Source organism: Dendropsophus ebraccatus, chromosome 7 (assembly GCF_027789765.1).
Source record: "Dendropsophus ebraccatus isolate aDenEbr1 chromosome 7, aDenEbr1.pat, whole genome shotgun sequence".
Lineage (NCBI taxonomy): Eukaryota > Metazoa > Chordata > Amphibia > Anura > Hylidae > Dendropsophus > Dendropsophus ebraccatus.
The window spans coordinates 88,475,482-88,492,204 of NC_091460.1; the positions used below are offsets into that span (position 1 = coordinate 88,475,482).

At 43.8% G+C, this 16,723-nt stretch overlaps 1 protein-coding gene across 3 annotated transcripts in view; it reads left to right on the plus strand.

The window, feature by feature from the left end:
- Positions 1 to 7,347: 7,347 nt before the first annotated feature.
- MAP9 (microtubule associated protein 9) overlaps positions 7,348 to 16,723 on the plus strand; it is an 84,829-nt gene continuing 75,453 nt past the window's right edge. Inside the window, exons 1-2 of one of the 3 annotated variants that reach the window (XM_069977868.1) lie at positions 7,348 to 7,450; positions 12,828 to 12,959. In XM_069977868.1, coding sequence (XP_069833969.1) covers positions 12,879 to 12,959 — 81 coding nt within the window. In that variant the 5' untranslated portion in view covers positions 7,348 to 7,450; positions 12,828 to 12,878. Of the gene's footprint in view, positions 7,530 to 12,827; positions 12,960 to 16,723 lie in introns of all 3 variants that reach the window. The other 2 variants (XM_069977869.1, XM_069977867.1) reach the window with 2 other exon arrangements.

The following is a 16,723-nucleotide window of genomic DNA, read 5'->3' on the forward strand; positions in this document are numbered from 1 at the left end:
CCGTGTAATAGGTCCAGTAAACTGCTAGTTTGGCGCCAGCCTACTGAAATAATCGGGCCCTATTACCCTGAGCGATTATCATCCATATTCGGCCAAGTATTGGCCGATGATTGTCTGGTGTAATAGCTGTGATGCGCGATGTCGACTGATCCTTATCTTTCAACACGTTGAAAATTTTTAGAATGAAAATGATGGTCTGCTGGCTGTGGCTCTGTGCAATTGGAGCGGCAGCAGCAGACTGCTGCTATCTCACGCAGGTCCCAGCACTTACCCCCCGCTGACAGCTAGCGGGGAATGAGGAGCAGACGAGCGGTGATCTGACAGGTCTGTGCTTGCTTGCTTCTAACCATCGGTGTCTTAGAGCAGTGATTTTCAACCTTTTTTGAGCCGCGGCACACTTTTTATATTTAAAAAATCCAACCAAAAATCCAACCAAAATAGCACAAAATCACACTAAAACAGTACATATTATACACATAGTTAATAATATAGATTCTAAATGTATTTATACTCACTCAGTGTGAAACCTGGGCCTGTTTTCTTCTCCCCCCTGTGCTTCTCTCCCCTACTTCTCTCCTGTGCTTCTCTCCACCATACTTCTCCCCCCTGCTTCTCTCCACCATACTTCTCCCCCCTGCTTCTCCGCCCTACTTCTCTCCTGTGCTTCTCTCCCCCATGCTTCTCTCCTGTGCTTCTCTCCCCCATGCTTCTCTCCACCATACTTCTCTCCCCCATACTTCTCCGCCCTACTTCTCTCCTGTGCTTCTCTCCCCCATGCTTCTCTCCTGTGCTTCTCTCCCCCATGCTTCTCTCCTGTGCTTCTCTCCCCCATGCTTCTCTCCTGTGCTTCTCTCCCCCCTACTTCTCTCCTGTGCTTCTCTCCACCATACTTCTCCCCCCTTCTTCTCTCCTGTGCTTCTCTCCACCATACTTCTCCCCCCTGCTTCTCTCCCCCATGCTTCTCTCCACCATACTTCTCTCCCCCCTGCTTCTCTCCACCAAACTTCTCTCCGCTGTTTCTCTCCCCCATCCCCATGTTTCTCTCCCCCCTGCTTCTCTCCCGTTTCTCCCTCATCCCCAGGTTTCTCTCCCCCATTGTTTTCTCCTGTTTCACAGGGGCACCATAGTTTGGGGAACTTTCCCCACGGCACACCCGAAGCATGGGGGAGAGAAGCACAGGAGAGAAGTAGGGCGGAGAAGTATGGGGGAGAGAAGCACAGGAGAGAAGTATGGTGGAGAGAAGCAGGGGAGAGAAGCCACGGCACACTGGTTGAAAATCACTGTTTTAGAGGGTGTGTCTGGATCTTGTCTCCTAGGTTTACCCCCTCCTGATGATGTCACTTCCTCTTTTAGCCCATACAGCCTTGTCATATACACATATGCATATACTGTATATCTGTTTCCACTTGCGGGAAGAAAATTTAACTTTATTTGGACATTTAGAGAGGTACGTTTACAGCAAGCTGACTTGTGCTGAACAATGCCACAGTCAGAAGGGCAGACAATAGCTGCTGGCTAACTATTCAAACATGGCAGATTTGTTTGCAGAAGTTTTCATTTTCTCGGGTATAAAGCCGCTGCCGCGGAAAATACATGCTGCGGGCTGCACAGGAGCTTTATATAGTGCTCCAGGGAACCAAATAAGCCAAATTGGGCTGATTTGTTCCCTTTAAAAATACAGCTCTATTACATGGGGGGGGGGTCAATTATATCTGTGAAGTCAGGCTGAATGCTTGTTCATGGGTCGATTGGTTATTTCTGATATGTTTAAAAATCTTCAGCCACACATCTCCTCTGTGTAATATGGGATGCTGTAAGATTATCGAGCTGTGTAATAATCTAAGTAAACAAATTCTAATCAATGAGATCAGAGCTTGTTTACCAGGCCTCTCAGGCTATGTAACATGGCCCTTAGTCCCATTTTTTTTTACCAGAATACCCCTATTAATGATATTATATTTAAGTGTGCTTCATTTGTAATATTATACATTATTTTAAGGCTGACCATTTTAAATGAATTAGAGGCTTTATAGGTGTATATTTTAATTACCTTAGAAGTCCTATTAAAGACTAGCAATATAAAAATGTGCAATATTGCACCTCCTTCACATCTATGAAATGCCCATTTAACAGAAAAAACATTTTCAAAAGGAAACAGCAATTTTAGAGTATTACTGCCACTACACTTGTTTTTTTTCTGTACTACTTGTGCCATCTAGTGTTAGTATTCACCAGTGATTTTTTATTTTTTTTTGTTTTATAGCAAAAAAAAAGTTATTTTTAGAATTTTTTAAAACATAAGGTACAAAATTGTGAACCATAAATTTCTGTAAATATATAGAAATAGCATTCTACTATAAATTTGAATAATATTTTATGTCCTTTTAGAGCAAAGATACTAGCTAACCTGCTCTACCTGTTCACTGCAGCGTCAACAGCCATGGAATCGTGAATACTCTGCACAGTCTGCTTGAATAAAGTATCCAGTACCTGCCCCATTCCTGCTGCCACTACCGATTCCCGGGCTGCCCATTCTAAGCCACTGTCAGTGTTTACATTACATTCAATGGCATTACGTTCCCATGGGAAATGGCCGCCATTTCCAGTCAGAGAAGCACATCATTGCATGTTTTCAAAACACGGACAGCATTTCCCAGATCTGGATCCTACTTTTCCAGGCACCTGGAGCAATACAGCACAGACTTCGAAGGCAGCTGAGCCGATGGCCGAGTCTAGCTAAACGCTTCGACGTACCATAAATTCGCTCATCCCTAGTCCCAAGTATTGGTAAATTCCATGCACAAGCCCTAATCTTAATTGGGCTCATGCACAGAACTCACAGATGCGTCGGAAGTTTCCACAATAACCTGATCTTTAGTGGGCACTTTATCTGCATGAAAGTTTAAAGCCAGAAAGAATAAAAAAAAAAAAAAAAAAAAAAGTATGACTAAACAGGGGGCACAAAGGAATGGGGGGGGGGGGGGGCTGGGAGGTGGTGCACATAGGGATACAGATGTAAGACTTAAGGGGCGCACATAGGGATAGGGGTGTAAGACTATACAGGGGGGCACATAAGGATAGGGTGTATGACTGTACAAGGGGCACATAGGGATTGGGGTGTATGACTATATAGGGAGCACATAGAGTTAGAGGTGTATGCAGGGGTGCACATAAGGATGGGTGTATGACTATACAGGGGGGGCACATAGGCATACAGATGTATGACTATACGGTGGGGACATAGGGAAAGGGGTGTATGACTACAGGGGGGCACATACACTACTGTTCAAAAGTTTGGGGTCACATTGAAATGTCCTTTTTTGAAGGAAAAGCACTGTACTTTTCAATGAAGATAACTTTAAACTAGTCCTAACTTTAAACAAATACACTCTATACATTGCTGATGTGGTAAATGACTATTCTAGCTGCAAATGTCTGGTTTTGGTGCAATATCTACATAGGTGTATAGAGGCCCATTTCCAGCAACTATCACTCCAGTGTTCTAATGGTACAATGTGTTTGCTCATTGGCTCAGAAGGCTAATTGATGATTAGAAAACCCTTGTGCAATCATGTTCACACATCTGAAAACAGTCTAGCTCGTTACAGAAGCTACAAAACTGACCTTCCTTTGAGCAGATTGTGTTTCTGGAGCATCACATTTGTGGGGTCAATTAAACGCTCAAAATGGCCAGAAAAAAGAGAAATTTCATCTGAAACTCGACAGTCTGTTCTTGTTCTTAGAAATGAAGGCTATTCCATACGAGAAATTGCTAAGAAATTGAAGATTTCCTACAACGCTGTGCACTACTCCCTTCAGAGGACAGCGCAAACAGGCTCTAACCAGAGTATAAAAAGAAGTGGGAGGCCGTGTTGCACAACTAAGCAAGAAGATAAGCACATTAGAGTCTCTAGTTTGAGAAACAGACGCCTCACAGGTCCCCAACTGGCATCTTTATTAAATAGTACCCGCAAAACACCAGTGTCAACATCTACAGTGAAGAGGCGGCTGCGGGATTTTGGCCTTCAGGGCAGAGTGGCAAAGAAAAAGCCATATCTGAGACTGGCCAATAAAAGAAAAAGATTAAGATGGGCAAAAGAACAGACATTGGACAGAGGAAGACTGGAAAAAAGTGTTGTGGACGGATGAATCCAAGTTTGAGGTGTTTGGATCACAAAGAAGAATGTTTGTGAGACTCAGAACAAATGAAAAGATGCTGGAAGAATGCCTGACGCCATCTGTTAAGCATGGTGGAGGGAATGTGATGGTCTGGGGTTGCTTTGGTGCTGGTAAGGTGGGAGACTTGTACAGGGTAAAAGGGATTCTGAATAAGGAAGGCTATCACTCAATTATGCAACGCCATGCCATACCCAGGGGATAGGGGTGTATGACTATACAGGGGGTCACATAGGGATAGAGGTGTATGACAGTACAGGGGGGCACATAGGAATAGGAGTGTATGACTATTTGAGGGGCACATAGGGATGGAGGTGTATGACTATATAGGGGGCACACAGGAATACGGGTGTATGACTATACAGAAAGTAAATCACAGGCATCTTATATAGCTAGGTACAGATATGTGAAAAACATTTCTGGTTCAGACCTCACTGCCACCAAAGTTGCATTAAAGGTTTATAACTAATAAAATTTTTTTTTTTTTTTTTTTTTTTAATATTAGTTATGAACCTGTAATGCGACTTTGGTGGCAGTGAGATCCGAACCAGAAATGTTTTTCTGTACCTGGCTATATAAGGGTCTATTCACACGTCAGTATATTTTTCCAATCCGCAAATTTCAGTCAGTATACAATCCGCAAATTCAGTCCGTATTGCATCCGTATTGCATCCGTATTGCTTCAGTAAAATACAGACCCCATAGAGTTGTATTGGATGTGTCAGTTACTGTCCGTACTAGGGTCTGTCCTTTTTTTTTTGCGGAACGGATTGCAGCCCAGTACACAACACGGATGTGTGTATAGGTCCATTGAAATACATTGGTCCTATATTATTGCGGATCCGCAATTGCGGACAGGAACAGGATGTGTGAATAGGGCCTAAGATGGTCTTTTGTAATGCGATGGTTAACCCCTTTCCGAAAGCAATCTGTATATATACGTTTCTACTGCACATACCCTGTGCAGTAGGAATGTATATATACATTCCTGACTGACGGGGCTTTCTGATGTGAGCGGGAGCGCTGCAGAGAGAGCGATCCCGCTCACATCAGTCTCCGGGGCCGCAGGTAATGAGAGTCAGCTGCAATCCTGTAGCCTACTCATTAACCCCTTAAATGCAGTGATCTATAGCGATTGCGGCGTTTAAAGTGCTCAGTGACAGATCAAGCATCTGTCACTGAGTGATCGGGACCCTCGCAGCCGTGCTGCGGTGGTCCCGATCGCATGTGCCGACATGCGGGGGTAAGCTCCTTACCTCCGTCCTGTCAGATCAGCGATCTGTGTGTAGAGTCTGGCTCTATACATAGATCGCCGATAACACTGATCTATGCTATGCTATGGCATAGCATAGATCAGTATATGCAATCTAATGATTGCATATTTTACAGTGAATTAAAGTGTAAAAAAAAAAAAATTTAATAAAAAAAGTTAACAGTATTTAAAAAAAAAAACACTTATAAACCCCTACCGATAAAAGTTAAAAAGACCCATTTGCCAATTATAAAAATAAAATAAATAAACATATTACATATAGCAGGGTGCGGAATTGTACTATTAAAATATATTTTTCCCGCACGGTGACGGTATTGGTATTTTCCCTGTATATTGCCCAACTCTAGTCAGGCATGATGGATTTTCACTGACCACCGTCCTGGACTAAAAATGAGCAAATCTACAAAAGGCTTCAAAGCAGACTGCAAAGCCCCCCAGCCACATGAGCAGAGTGCAGATAGGAACAAAGCCATTTGCTTCGTTTTGTAGATTGGCTCATCCCTTGTCTGGATAAGCCAGCACCAGAGAGATAACTGTTCGGCCACAGGCATTGGAGGTATAGAGGCTCTTTTAACCATCATAGTTACTGGCTACAGGATTATTATGGTGCACGCTGGGTTTTAGTTGGCTAGTCTCTGCTGCCTGATCTGTCTGTTCTGCCCTAAGTGATTTTGTGTTTTTCTGGATGTTTCCTCAATTCCCATTCCCTGCAGGACTACTACTTTCATCAGCCTCCGATACCTATAAAGAGTTGCTGGTTTTTGCTTCAGACATTTAAAGTGAATGTACCAATAGTACTTTATTATTTTATGTATAAACCGATGCCCTGGACCTTTTTTTGAACCACGGCCCAGTTCCAAAGCGCAGCACCAGTTTATTCCAGCTGGGCACAAATCACTGGAAGCAGCTAGCTGGCCCCTAGTCTGCCCTCGCCACTGTGACACGGCTCCATTAGAACCAATGGAGCTGCACCGCAGAGGGGAGATACCAAGTTACATTTTTTTGACCTGGTGAAAGGGGATTGCTAACAACTGTTAGAGCATATTCACACAGCAAAAATCAATGCAGAAAATTCTGTGTATCCCAGAAAGGACCCAGATTTTTTTTAAAGGATCCTGTCATAGAAATCAATGGGATCCGCTATTTTTTTCAGATTGTATCCTGTTTGGCTTCCGTATTTCCATAAAAAAAATACAGATGAGTTGTAATTGACATGTTGAAAAAAAGGATTTACATAAATACGGATACACTACATAAGCCCAGTCCGTATTTTTTTGCAGATTGTAGAGGGAATCTACGGACTTGAAAAAAATACTGAACGTGTCCATAAGGCCTTAAAGGGTATGTGCACACTGAGGAACCCGGGCGGATCACCTGCACAGATTCCGCAGCTCGCATCTCCGCTCATGCCACAGGCAGGCAGATTCCGCCGTCCACCTGAACGGGTTCATTCTTCAGGCAGATGGCGGAATCTGCCTGACCATAGAATGGAGTCTGTGCCAGGAATGAAGATTTGTGCAGCTGGAGTGCGGAATCCGCAGCGGGTGATCCTCTGTGTGCACAGTCCCCAAGAGCAATGTGACTGCTGTAGTGTCAGTACGATACAGAGCGGAGGCCATTACTCACTGACCAATATCTAATATCAGAACAATACTCCGCCGCTCTAGTCAGTGACTATGTCAGCACCTACAGCAGCCAAGTACACCGCACTGGTTTATGTGCACTGCTGCTGCACCATGCATGCTGCCCTGGAGGCCACAGGGCGATCTAGGAGAAGATACCGGAAACATCTCCACAACAGTCAGCTTCAGCGTGCACATACGGAGCCGATTACAGTCCACACAGCAGTGACAACCCAGGAGCGCCACAATACATGACGCAATAACGCGAGGCTCCGCCCACACGCAGGGACACGTGCTTCTTCCGTTACCTTGCGTCGTTGCCTAGTAACCACTACAGCTTCTCCTGTCTTGCCCCGAAAAAGATACCAGCTATAATCAGGTACCGGAAAATCACTAGCTATCTACCTGCCTCAGGGACCGTTCACGTGAGCAGCAGAGGGGCCTCAGTGCTATCAGAGGTAGGAAAGCACCGCACTGTTATAGCAGGGGACATGTAACACCTGAGCGCTGCGTGTAAACAGGCTCAGATCCCACAGATGGCAGTAAGCGCAGTATCTCCATCTGTACACGGCTGATGCCGCTCGGTGCCACATTACAGGATAGCAGTGCCCCCATGGGAGGCTTTTCAGCTGTTTCCACCATGTCACAGCCAGCCATAGGCTTTCATGGGAGTTGTAGAGAGACACAGGCTGGGGATCTAGACCTAGACTTCTATTACTATTATTATTATTATTGTTATTATTATTGTTATTATTATTGCATCTGATTTTAGGAGTGGCCACTTTATTAGAGCCCGCTGCCTTTTCCCAGTTGGCGCTTTCCAGTTCTGCAATCCTTCCTGTGACCCTGGGGGGCAGCGTCATATCTAGTGAGGACCTGTACTGTGGGTCAGTTGCAGGTTATCTTCACACACAGTAAAACACAAGCAAATACTGTACACCTCCCATAATGTACACCTCCCTCTCCCCTCTGTAGTTTTCCCCCCTATAATGTACACCTCCCTCTCCCCTCTGTAGTTCTTCCCCCTATAATGTACACCTCCCTCTCCCCTCTGCAGATAGTCCCCATACTGTATACATCCCCCTTTGCAGATAGTCCCCATACTGTATACATCCCCCTTTGCAGATAGTCCCCATACTGTATACCTCTCTTCACCATCTTTAGTTTTTCCCCATACTGTATACACTCCCCACTCTACAGTAAGCCCCCCATACTGTATATGTTCCACCTTCCTCTGTAGTTCTTCCCCCCATAATGTACACCTCCCTTTCCCCTCTGCAGATAGTCCCCATACTGTATACCTCTCTTCACCATCTTTAGTTTTTAACCACACTCCCCCCTCTACAATAAGCCCCCCCCCATACTGTATACGTTCCACCTCCCCTTTGTAATTGTTCCCCCATACTGTATACATCCCCCTCTGCAGATAGTCCCCATACTGTATACTTTCCTCCCCCCTTTGTTGTGTTCCCCCATACTATATACATCCCCCTCTGCAGGTAGTCCCCATACTGTATACTTTTTTACCATCTATAGTTTTTCGCCCATACTGTATACATCCCCCTCTGCAGATAGTCCCCATACTGTATATTTCTCTTCACCATCTTTAGTTTTTTTCCCTGATACTGTATACATCCCTTTCTGCAAGTAGTCCCTATACTGTATATGTCCCTCCCTCTCTGTAGTTCTTTCCCCATACCGTATACATCCTCCTATGCAAGTAGTCCCCATACTGTATACCTCCTTTACCCCTCTATAGTTGGCCCATGTACCCTCCATCCCCCCAGATTCATTGTACCTTACTGTGCATCTTCTTACCACTCCTGCCTTCCCTACAGTCTGTGTTTAGCAGGTTGGGGCGGAGCTAAACAAATCTGGCACTGATTGGCTGATCTATCAGGGATCTGATCCAAAAAATCCAAAAATCCTGCAAATTGAAGCTAGTTCTTATTTTTGGAGCAACATAGTAGTTCATACATGAAAGAAAAAAATTGACATTATTTTATACATTTTTGTTTCTTTTATTTTCTTCCAGTTTGGGGCAAACAAAGGGAAATAGGACAGCAAGATTCCAATGAATCCAGATCTCTGTTGCACCATATACTGATGTGCAGGTCAAAATATGGTGTAAGCAGCATGAATCAATGATCTCTTCATGCATCAATAGTAAGGGTCCATTCACATGTATAGGATCTGCAGCAGATCTGATGGTGCCGATTTGAAGCTACAGATATCATTGTAACTAAAAGAATGAACACGGCAAATCTGCAGCTTTATATCTGCACCAATAAATCTGCTGCAGATCCTATACATGTAACTAGACCCTTAAAGGGAATTTCTCAAGGCTTATGCTACCCAAATTGAAGGCAGCATAAACTAGTGACAGAAATGTTGAACAGAATGACTACTTATTGCTTACAGACAATGGACTTTGTGTCGCACCACTCCTTCCACCCAACGGCTAAATGACAACTGTCTGCCTATACACAGAATATATACACAGCATAGACAACTGCCAGTCAGCGGCTGGTAGGTAGAGAAAGCTGGTGCTCATGAATATCGAGGACTACTAAGCACACGCACATAATGGTGAAAACTAGTGTGCATTGCTTGTTAATCAGTAGAATATCTCCAGATCAGCTGCACAGAACAATGTAAGTGATACATCATTCTCTTCAACTTTCCTGTCAATAGTTTATGCTTCCCTTACATAAGACAGCATAAACCTACTGACAGAGTCTCTTCAAAGTAAATATTCTGACACTCTTAAGGTGGCCAGACACGCTTTAATAACTAATGGCCATGTGTTCAGCCTTCAGCTCTCTTTCCCATCTATGGGGAGGTGACGGGTTAGCTGCAACCAGAGTGCTATTGGGCAATGATTTTCCATCATGTCTATCCCCTGTCACCACCAACATCTGTTGGCGGTCATTCAGGAGAGCCCCATACACCGTATATTCATGGCCAAACCCACCGCAACCAACAAAAGTCCAAGGTGGGGAACTTATCATTGTTTTACATATTTCTTTGATGTATAAAAGTCACATTTTTTTTGCACAATTGCTTCATTGCGCAACTTTTCTAATGTTTATACCCCTCACAACTTTCATCGGAATATTTCTATTGGTATGTACATTTATTAGTGTAACATCTAATTCAATAAACTCAATTTTATTGAGCCACTCTGATCCGGCTTACACTTACATACTCACATCAGGTCATACTGCCTACCCAAGCCAGAGCTGCATTCACAATTCTTCTGGAATTCAGAGCTGCACTCGCAGTTCTGCTGAAATCCAGAGCTGCACTCACAGTTCTGCCCAAATCCAGAGCTGCACTCACAGTTCTGCCCAAATCCAGAGCTGCACTCACAGTTCTGCCGGAATGCAGAGCTGCACTCACAGTTCTGCCGGAATCCAGAGCTGCACTCACAGTTCTGCTGAAATCCAGAGCTGCTTTTACCATTTTGGGAAATACTAGGAATAGCTGCAGTAATTTCCCCATAATGTGCTGCTTTGTAACTTTCTACCAAGTTTTTAATAGGCAAATTGGACAAAAATCTTACCCATGGTTTTCAGAGAAACAGCTTTTCTGCCCCTTCTTCTCACAATGTTTCCCCATCTTGACATATTTTAGCGAGTGAGGGGGGATCATGTGAATGAAAATGGTGTAAATTATGCTCTAAAACGGTGCAACTGTGAAGATACACCATTTTTACAGGTGAAATGGCACATTTCCCATTTAGAACAATTATAAAGGGGTACTCTGGAGAGAATATTTTTCTTTCAGATCGATCGGTTTCAGAAAGTTATATAGCTTTGTCATTTACTTCTATTTTGAAATCTAAAGTCTTTCAGTACTTATCAGATGCTGTATGTCCTGCAGGAAGTGGTGTTTTCTTTTCTGTCTGACACAGTGCTCTCTGCTGCACCCCTGTTTGAGTCAGGAACTGTCCAGAGCAGGAGAGGTTTTCTCTGAGGGTTTACTGGTGAGTTCCTGTCACGGGCAGAGATGTCAGCAGAGAGCACTGTGTCAGACTGGAAAGTACTATAGAAAAAAACTGAAAAACAACATTTGGGAGCAGACCCGTTTCTGCAATGGGAACTGTTTCTAAACCAAAAGTCTCCCTTACACTCTGTGTGAAATCCACCACTTTCTTTTTAAACAACATCCAAGTAGTCTCAGGCCATGTTCACTTGGCTTAAGACACTGGTCGTTCTGTTCCCCGGCTGGGTCACAGAACGGCCGGTGCCAGAGAAGATAATCCTGGCTGGTATAACAGATGATCTTAATTTCTGATGAATTGGGATGCGAGCGCATTTGTGCGCCCGCGTGTGGCCGAGCCGTACGATCTATTTTGTGAACTGACAGGTTCTCTGCGGCCGCTGTTCAATGTCAGTTTATTGCAGCGCCACTAGGGATTCCGGCCGGAGTGTATACTATGTGGGAGATAAACACGGTGTAAAGTAGAACTGTCTCAGTTGCCCCTAGCAACCAGATTCCACTTTTTATTCCTCACAGACTCTTTGGAAAATGAAAGGTGGAATCCTATTGGTTGCTAGGGGCGACTGAGCCAGTTTCACTTTACACTATGTTTGATAAATCTCCCCCTTTGTGTATACACTCCGTCTGGGATTCCCTCAGCTGCAGCACAATGTAGGTATAGTATTAATCACGGTTAATACTTTACTTACATTGTGTGAACATAGCCTCACACTTAAAATCTGCTGCATTACCTGATAGCTCGCTGTGATGGCGGAAAAGATGCTGGTGTTCTTAGAGATCTACTCGGTATAAGGAGTTCCAGGCCCGGAGGAACTTGACTCCCGTCCTCAGTGAGTACCCGCTTAACATTGGACTATAGTAGAATGAATAACCTGTTATGATCAGAGTCCGTTCTTTTTATGTGATTTTCTTTTTGATTAGACAAAAAAGAAAACACCATTTTCTGCAGGACATACAGTAGCTGATAAGTACAGGACGACTTGAGATTTTTAAATAGAAGTAAATTACAAAAGTATATAACTTTATGAAACCTGTTGATTTGAAAGAAAACAATCGGAGTACCCCTTTAATAAATCCCCCCCCCCAAGGTCTTTGGGATGCTTTAGATAGCTTTTAGGACAAGGACACACATGGTACCTTGGATATATCCAGCTGAGCTTCCAGGATATAAAACAATGCATTTATTCCCTGAACAAAGAGTCAGAGAGGCTTTCCTAAGCTCCTGAATTGCTGAGAACTGAAACAAATCCCCCCTCCTTCTCCCATCTTAGTCTGCTTGATTGTTAGAGAGACGTATCCGCCAGCGGGTGCGAGCTTCTGAATCCGTGGAGGGTGTTCCGTTGAGCTTTCGTAGTGAGCACATACCCTTAGGCTATGTTCACACAATGTTTATGTTGGAGAAATCACGGCCGTTGTTGCAAATTGCAATTCTGATGCGGGCGTGCACGGATGCGCCAGCATCAGAATTCAGCGGTGGTAAAGATCATCCGGCCGGTACTGCAGTACCAGCCATGATGATCTGTTCTGACACCGGCCGTTCCGTGTCAGACAACATGTGAACATAGCCTTATACTGCCCAGCAAAGAAGAATGGAAGTCCGAAACTAAATGATGGCATCTGTAAAGCTATCTGGATTGTATTCCTGTTTCAGTGTGTATGGCATATTCACAGGATGTGTCCCACTCAGGAGTTATGGAAACAATGTAGATTGCTGTATATGTAAATCCTGGCTATATCTCTTATTATTACAGGAAGGGACCTAAGGCCACTCGCCACAAGAAAGCCTTTGTCTACCGTGAAATATGGACGATGAAGATGAAAACCTCACCACTTTCCTAGCCTACACAAAGAGCCCTAAGATAACAAAAAGAACTTCCTTTCAGGTATAGTAATTGTTATTTTTACCGCTTGCTTTCCAGATAGCAATGGTTTGTCCTCACTGATACGTCTGACACAGTGAAAGCATTCAGTATGTCTGCTGGATATACAATAGAGGCTGCCTTGTATCTTGTCGTTTCACTAGGATGCTGAACACTGGTTCCTATTGTGCTGATAGGCGGAATTGCCATAAGTAATGTTTTATTAGAAATGTTTATCTGTAGAGCCCGGAAAAACAATTTCTCATGTTCCCGTCAACAAATGTCCTGAGTGGGTTTGTTTTTCTAACAATCCTGAAATGAAAAAGAGAATGGAGGATGAAGGAGGATAAAAGCTATTAAATATGGCTATGGCTACAATGTTAGAGCTACAGAGCATACAAGGACATCACTCATGGGATTCTGATTAGGGGATTTCTGGCTAATAAAACACTATTTCAAGTACTCTAGTACAGCATTCTGAATTAAATGGATGCTACCATATTAAAGGGAATCTGTCAGCCCCCGGACACTACCTATGCTGCTGACAGTGTCCTGTAGCTGGCAGCCCCCTAGTAAGCATGGTGCCTTTTGGTAATTTTCCATTCCCTGGATTATGTACAGTCCTACTGTAATGAAGAGTCAAAGAGGAGTTGTTTGTGCCGTACTCTGGCAGCGTCACCACTCCTTCCTCCTCCCTCTTCTTCATGAATAATCAATGCTGCCTGGCCTCCTGCTCGCTCAGAGATTCAACTATATCTGAGTGTTTCCTTCAGACATAAACTGCCTCAGAGACACTGGGTGAAAGCTGAGCCAGCAGGAGGCCGAGCAGCATTGATTACTCATGAAGAAGAGGGAGGAGGAAGGAGTGGTGAGGTGTTCCAGAGTGTGGCACAAACAACAACTCTTCAGTACAGTAGAAGACATGAGATTGTACATAATCCACTGCACGGAAAATTGACAAAAAGCACCATGCTCACTAGGGGACTGCCAGCTACAGCAAATAGGACCCAGGAGCTGACAGATTGTCAAAAATGCAGTACAATTTAGAGGTAGCAAGTTACAGGGCAGATGGAACTAATCAGATTACATAGAGTTATATGCAATCACTAGAAGATGCCCAGGAACCAATCAAAGTAGACACTTATCTGTGATTGCTACGATTGGTCAGTCAGTGCGACTTGCAAAATTTTGAAACTTTCTAAGGTCCTAAAGAAATAAAAAAGGGTTTTTTTCGGGTATATTCACACGGACGGGCAGGTCCTGGCACCCGGAAGGTCCTGGCAGTTCCCATACACTACATACTTGCTGCGGTCTAAACGACCGCAGCGAGTATGTAATTATACCGCCCTTAACCCCTTCTGCTCCCGGCCGGCTCCCCCGCTGTGTATATACTTTACCTGTCCTCGCTGCACGGGTCCGGCGTCCTTCTCTCCCCCCCGGCCAATCAGTGGCTGCGGCTGGGCAACACACTGATTGGCCAGGAGAGCAGGACGCCGGACCCGTGCAGCGAGGACAGGTAAAGTATATACACAGCGGGGGAGCAGAAGGGGTTAAGGGCGGTATAATTACATACTCGCTGCGGTCGTTTAGACCGCAGCAAGTATGTAGTGTATGGGAACTGCCAGGACCTGCCGGGCCCGCCCGTGTGAATATACCCTTAGTGTATTACAAGCAGAATATTGAAAACTTTGAAAAATGCTAATTTTACTAAATTTTCATTACGCTTCACATTTTTTACTAAAGAAATGCATAGCCTATCACTCAACATTTACCACAAACATAACAGACAATATGTCACACAAAAAATCTCAGAATTAAATGGATAGGGAGACCGAGTCTTAAGTGGCTGCGTCGTCAAAGGATTAAAAAATTACCCCAACATATTCAGTAGATGACTGCATTCAGGAAATTAAGGTCAGGAGCATTATTTTAATATTTTGCCAACAAATGTGTGAAATGAATGGCCGAATTGTCATGCAGCCTGAGGATGAATGTGATTATAGTCACTGCCATTCATGGGAATCAGAAGCTTGAAAAAAATATTTGTATGGAGTCTTATAGTAAAAGTATTCAGAGATGCGTTTGTCCAGAACAAAGCAGTCTCTCTAGAAACACCTATTGATAGCTATGGAGAGGGAGAGTGTATCCAGGGGCCCCTAGTTCTTGGCAATGGTGAGATTCCTCGAGGGTGGACCCTGCCCAACCCCCTCCTCCCCTTATAACTTATTTAGTAATGAAAAGTAAACAAGAGTTGCTTTGTAAACTTAGATGGATAGTCTTCATATATGCCAGATTTATCAGAGTGTATACTGGTAAATGGTAAATCTTGCATATATGAAGACTGCCTAATCTAAGTGTAGAAGAGAAAATAGAACAGCGCTCCATAGCACAGATCAGGAGGTATGAACGAGTGGTGGGAGGATAGTATATGAGACTCTCACCTGATGCGGTTGTGCAATGGAGAGGCACAACACTCAACAAACGCATGGACTTAGACCGCTGCCACTCCCAGGTAAACCATCCAAGATGGGTATTTAGAAGCAAGATAAACGACCTTTCCCTGATGATCCAGTTTTCACCAGGGAGTGGGAATCTTTGATGGTGACGTGCTCTGCAGAGATGATGAAAACTTTAGCAGTAAAAAGGACTACGATTGCGAATCAAGCATTAATAGATGCTAAAGTTGTTATGGGTGAATTAAGTAAATATAGCAATTACTCGGAATATAGGAAGTTAGATAGATCCACTATGGATAGACTTAATTCTTTGGAACTTGATCTTATTAATCGTAAGGTCTCTAAGTTTGGTCGACACAGGGAGGATTATGCGACTGGTCAGGCACGTAAACAACGAAAAAAATTTATACGCACAGAAGGTTTAAATGAAGAAAACAAAAAACAGAGTTCTAAATCAGACAACAATATTCCTACACCCAATAGTCACAATAATTTTAAAAAACATTCTTTCCAGAGAGAGATACATCACAATCACTCTAGGTCAGAGCAGAAAAAATATGGGACTAATACCCGTACATTTGTTAACTCATACAGATATCCCAGAGAGTCTACATCTGACCCCTCCAGGCACGAGCAAACATTGTCCCTTGGGGGTATAAATAATAATCAAAAAAGATTCACTCATATGAACAATAAACCATCTAACTTCTTTAACAATCCAGAGCCCGAAATCGAAGATCCCAGGGAGACCATAGAAACACCTACAACTATCACTCCAAGTTCATCCAAGGAAACACTAGATGCGCAAACTGTATCTAGTGTGAACACCATATCTCATCCTCTCACCCTTTCCACTTCCCACACAATTCTTGATGTGGTGACCTCGGCCCCGGGTGCAATCGAAACTGAGGTCATGATCACCAACTCAGGTACCTTCGCGTTTTCCCAGATTTCAGTACATGATAATTCATTCGATGAATCTCTTGAGGGTGCGGTTGGAGGTGGTGAATCGGACATGTCCACCTCATTGTCTTTTTTAGGCTCCCGTCTCCCATGTGTAGACGTGGGGCCAACACACACCAAACAGTTGAAAACCATCACCTCACTCCCTGTTCACACAGAAGTAATAGCACTCATACCTTCCATCACGAGTCCCAAAGTCCAGAGAATCACCAACTACTTTCAGAAGATTCAGAAGGATCCCCTCCAGATACATACAGGAGGAGGAGGCGCAAAAAGAAAAATGTATTCAGAGGTTGTAAAGGGGGAAAGAGGGAGCAAAAAAGAAAAAACAGAACGAAAAACTACACTGTAACTTATACCAATACAGAA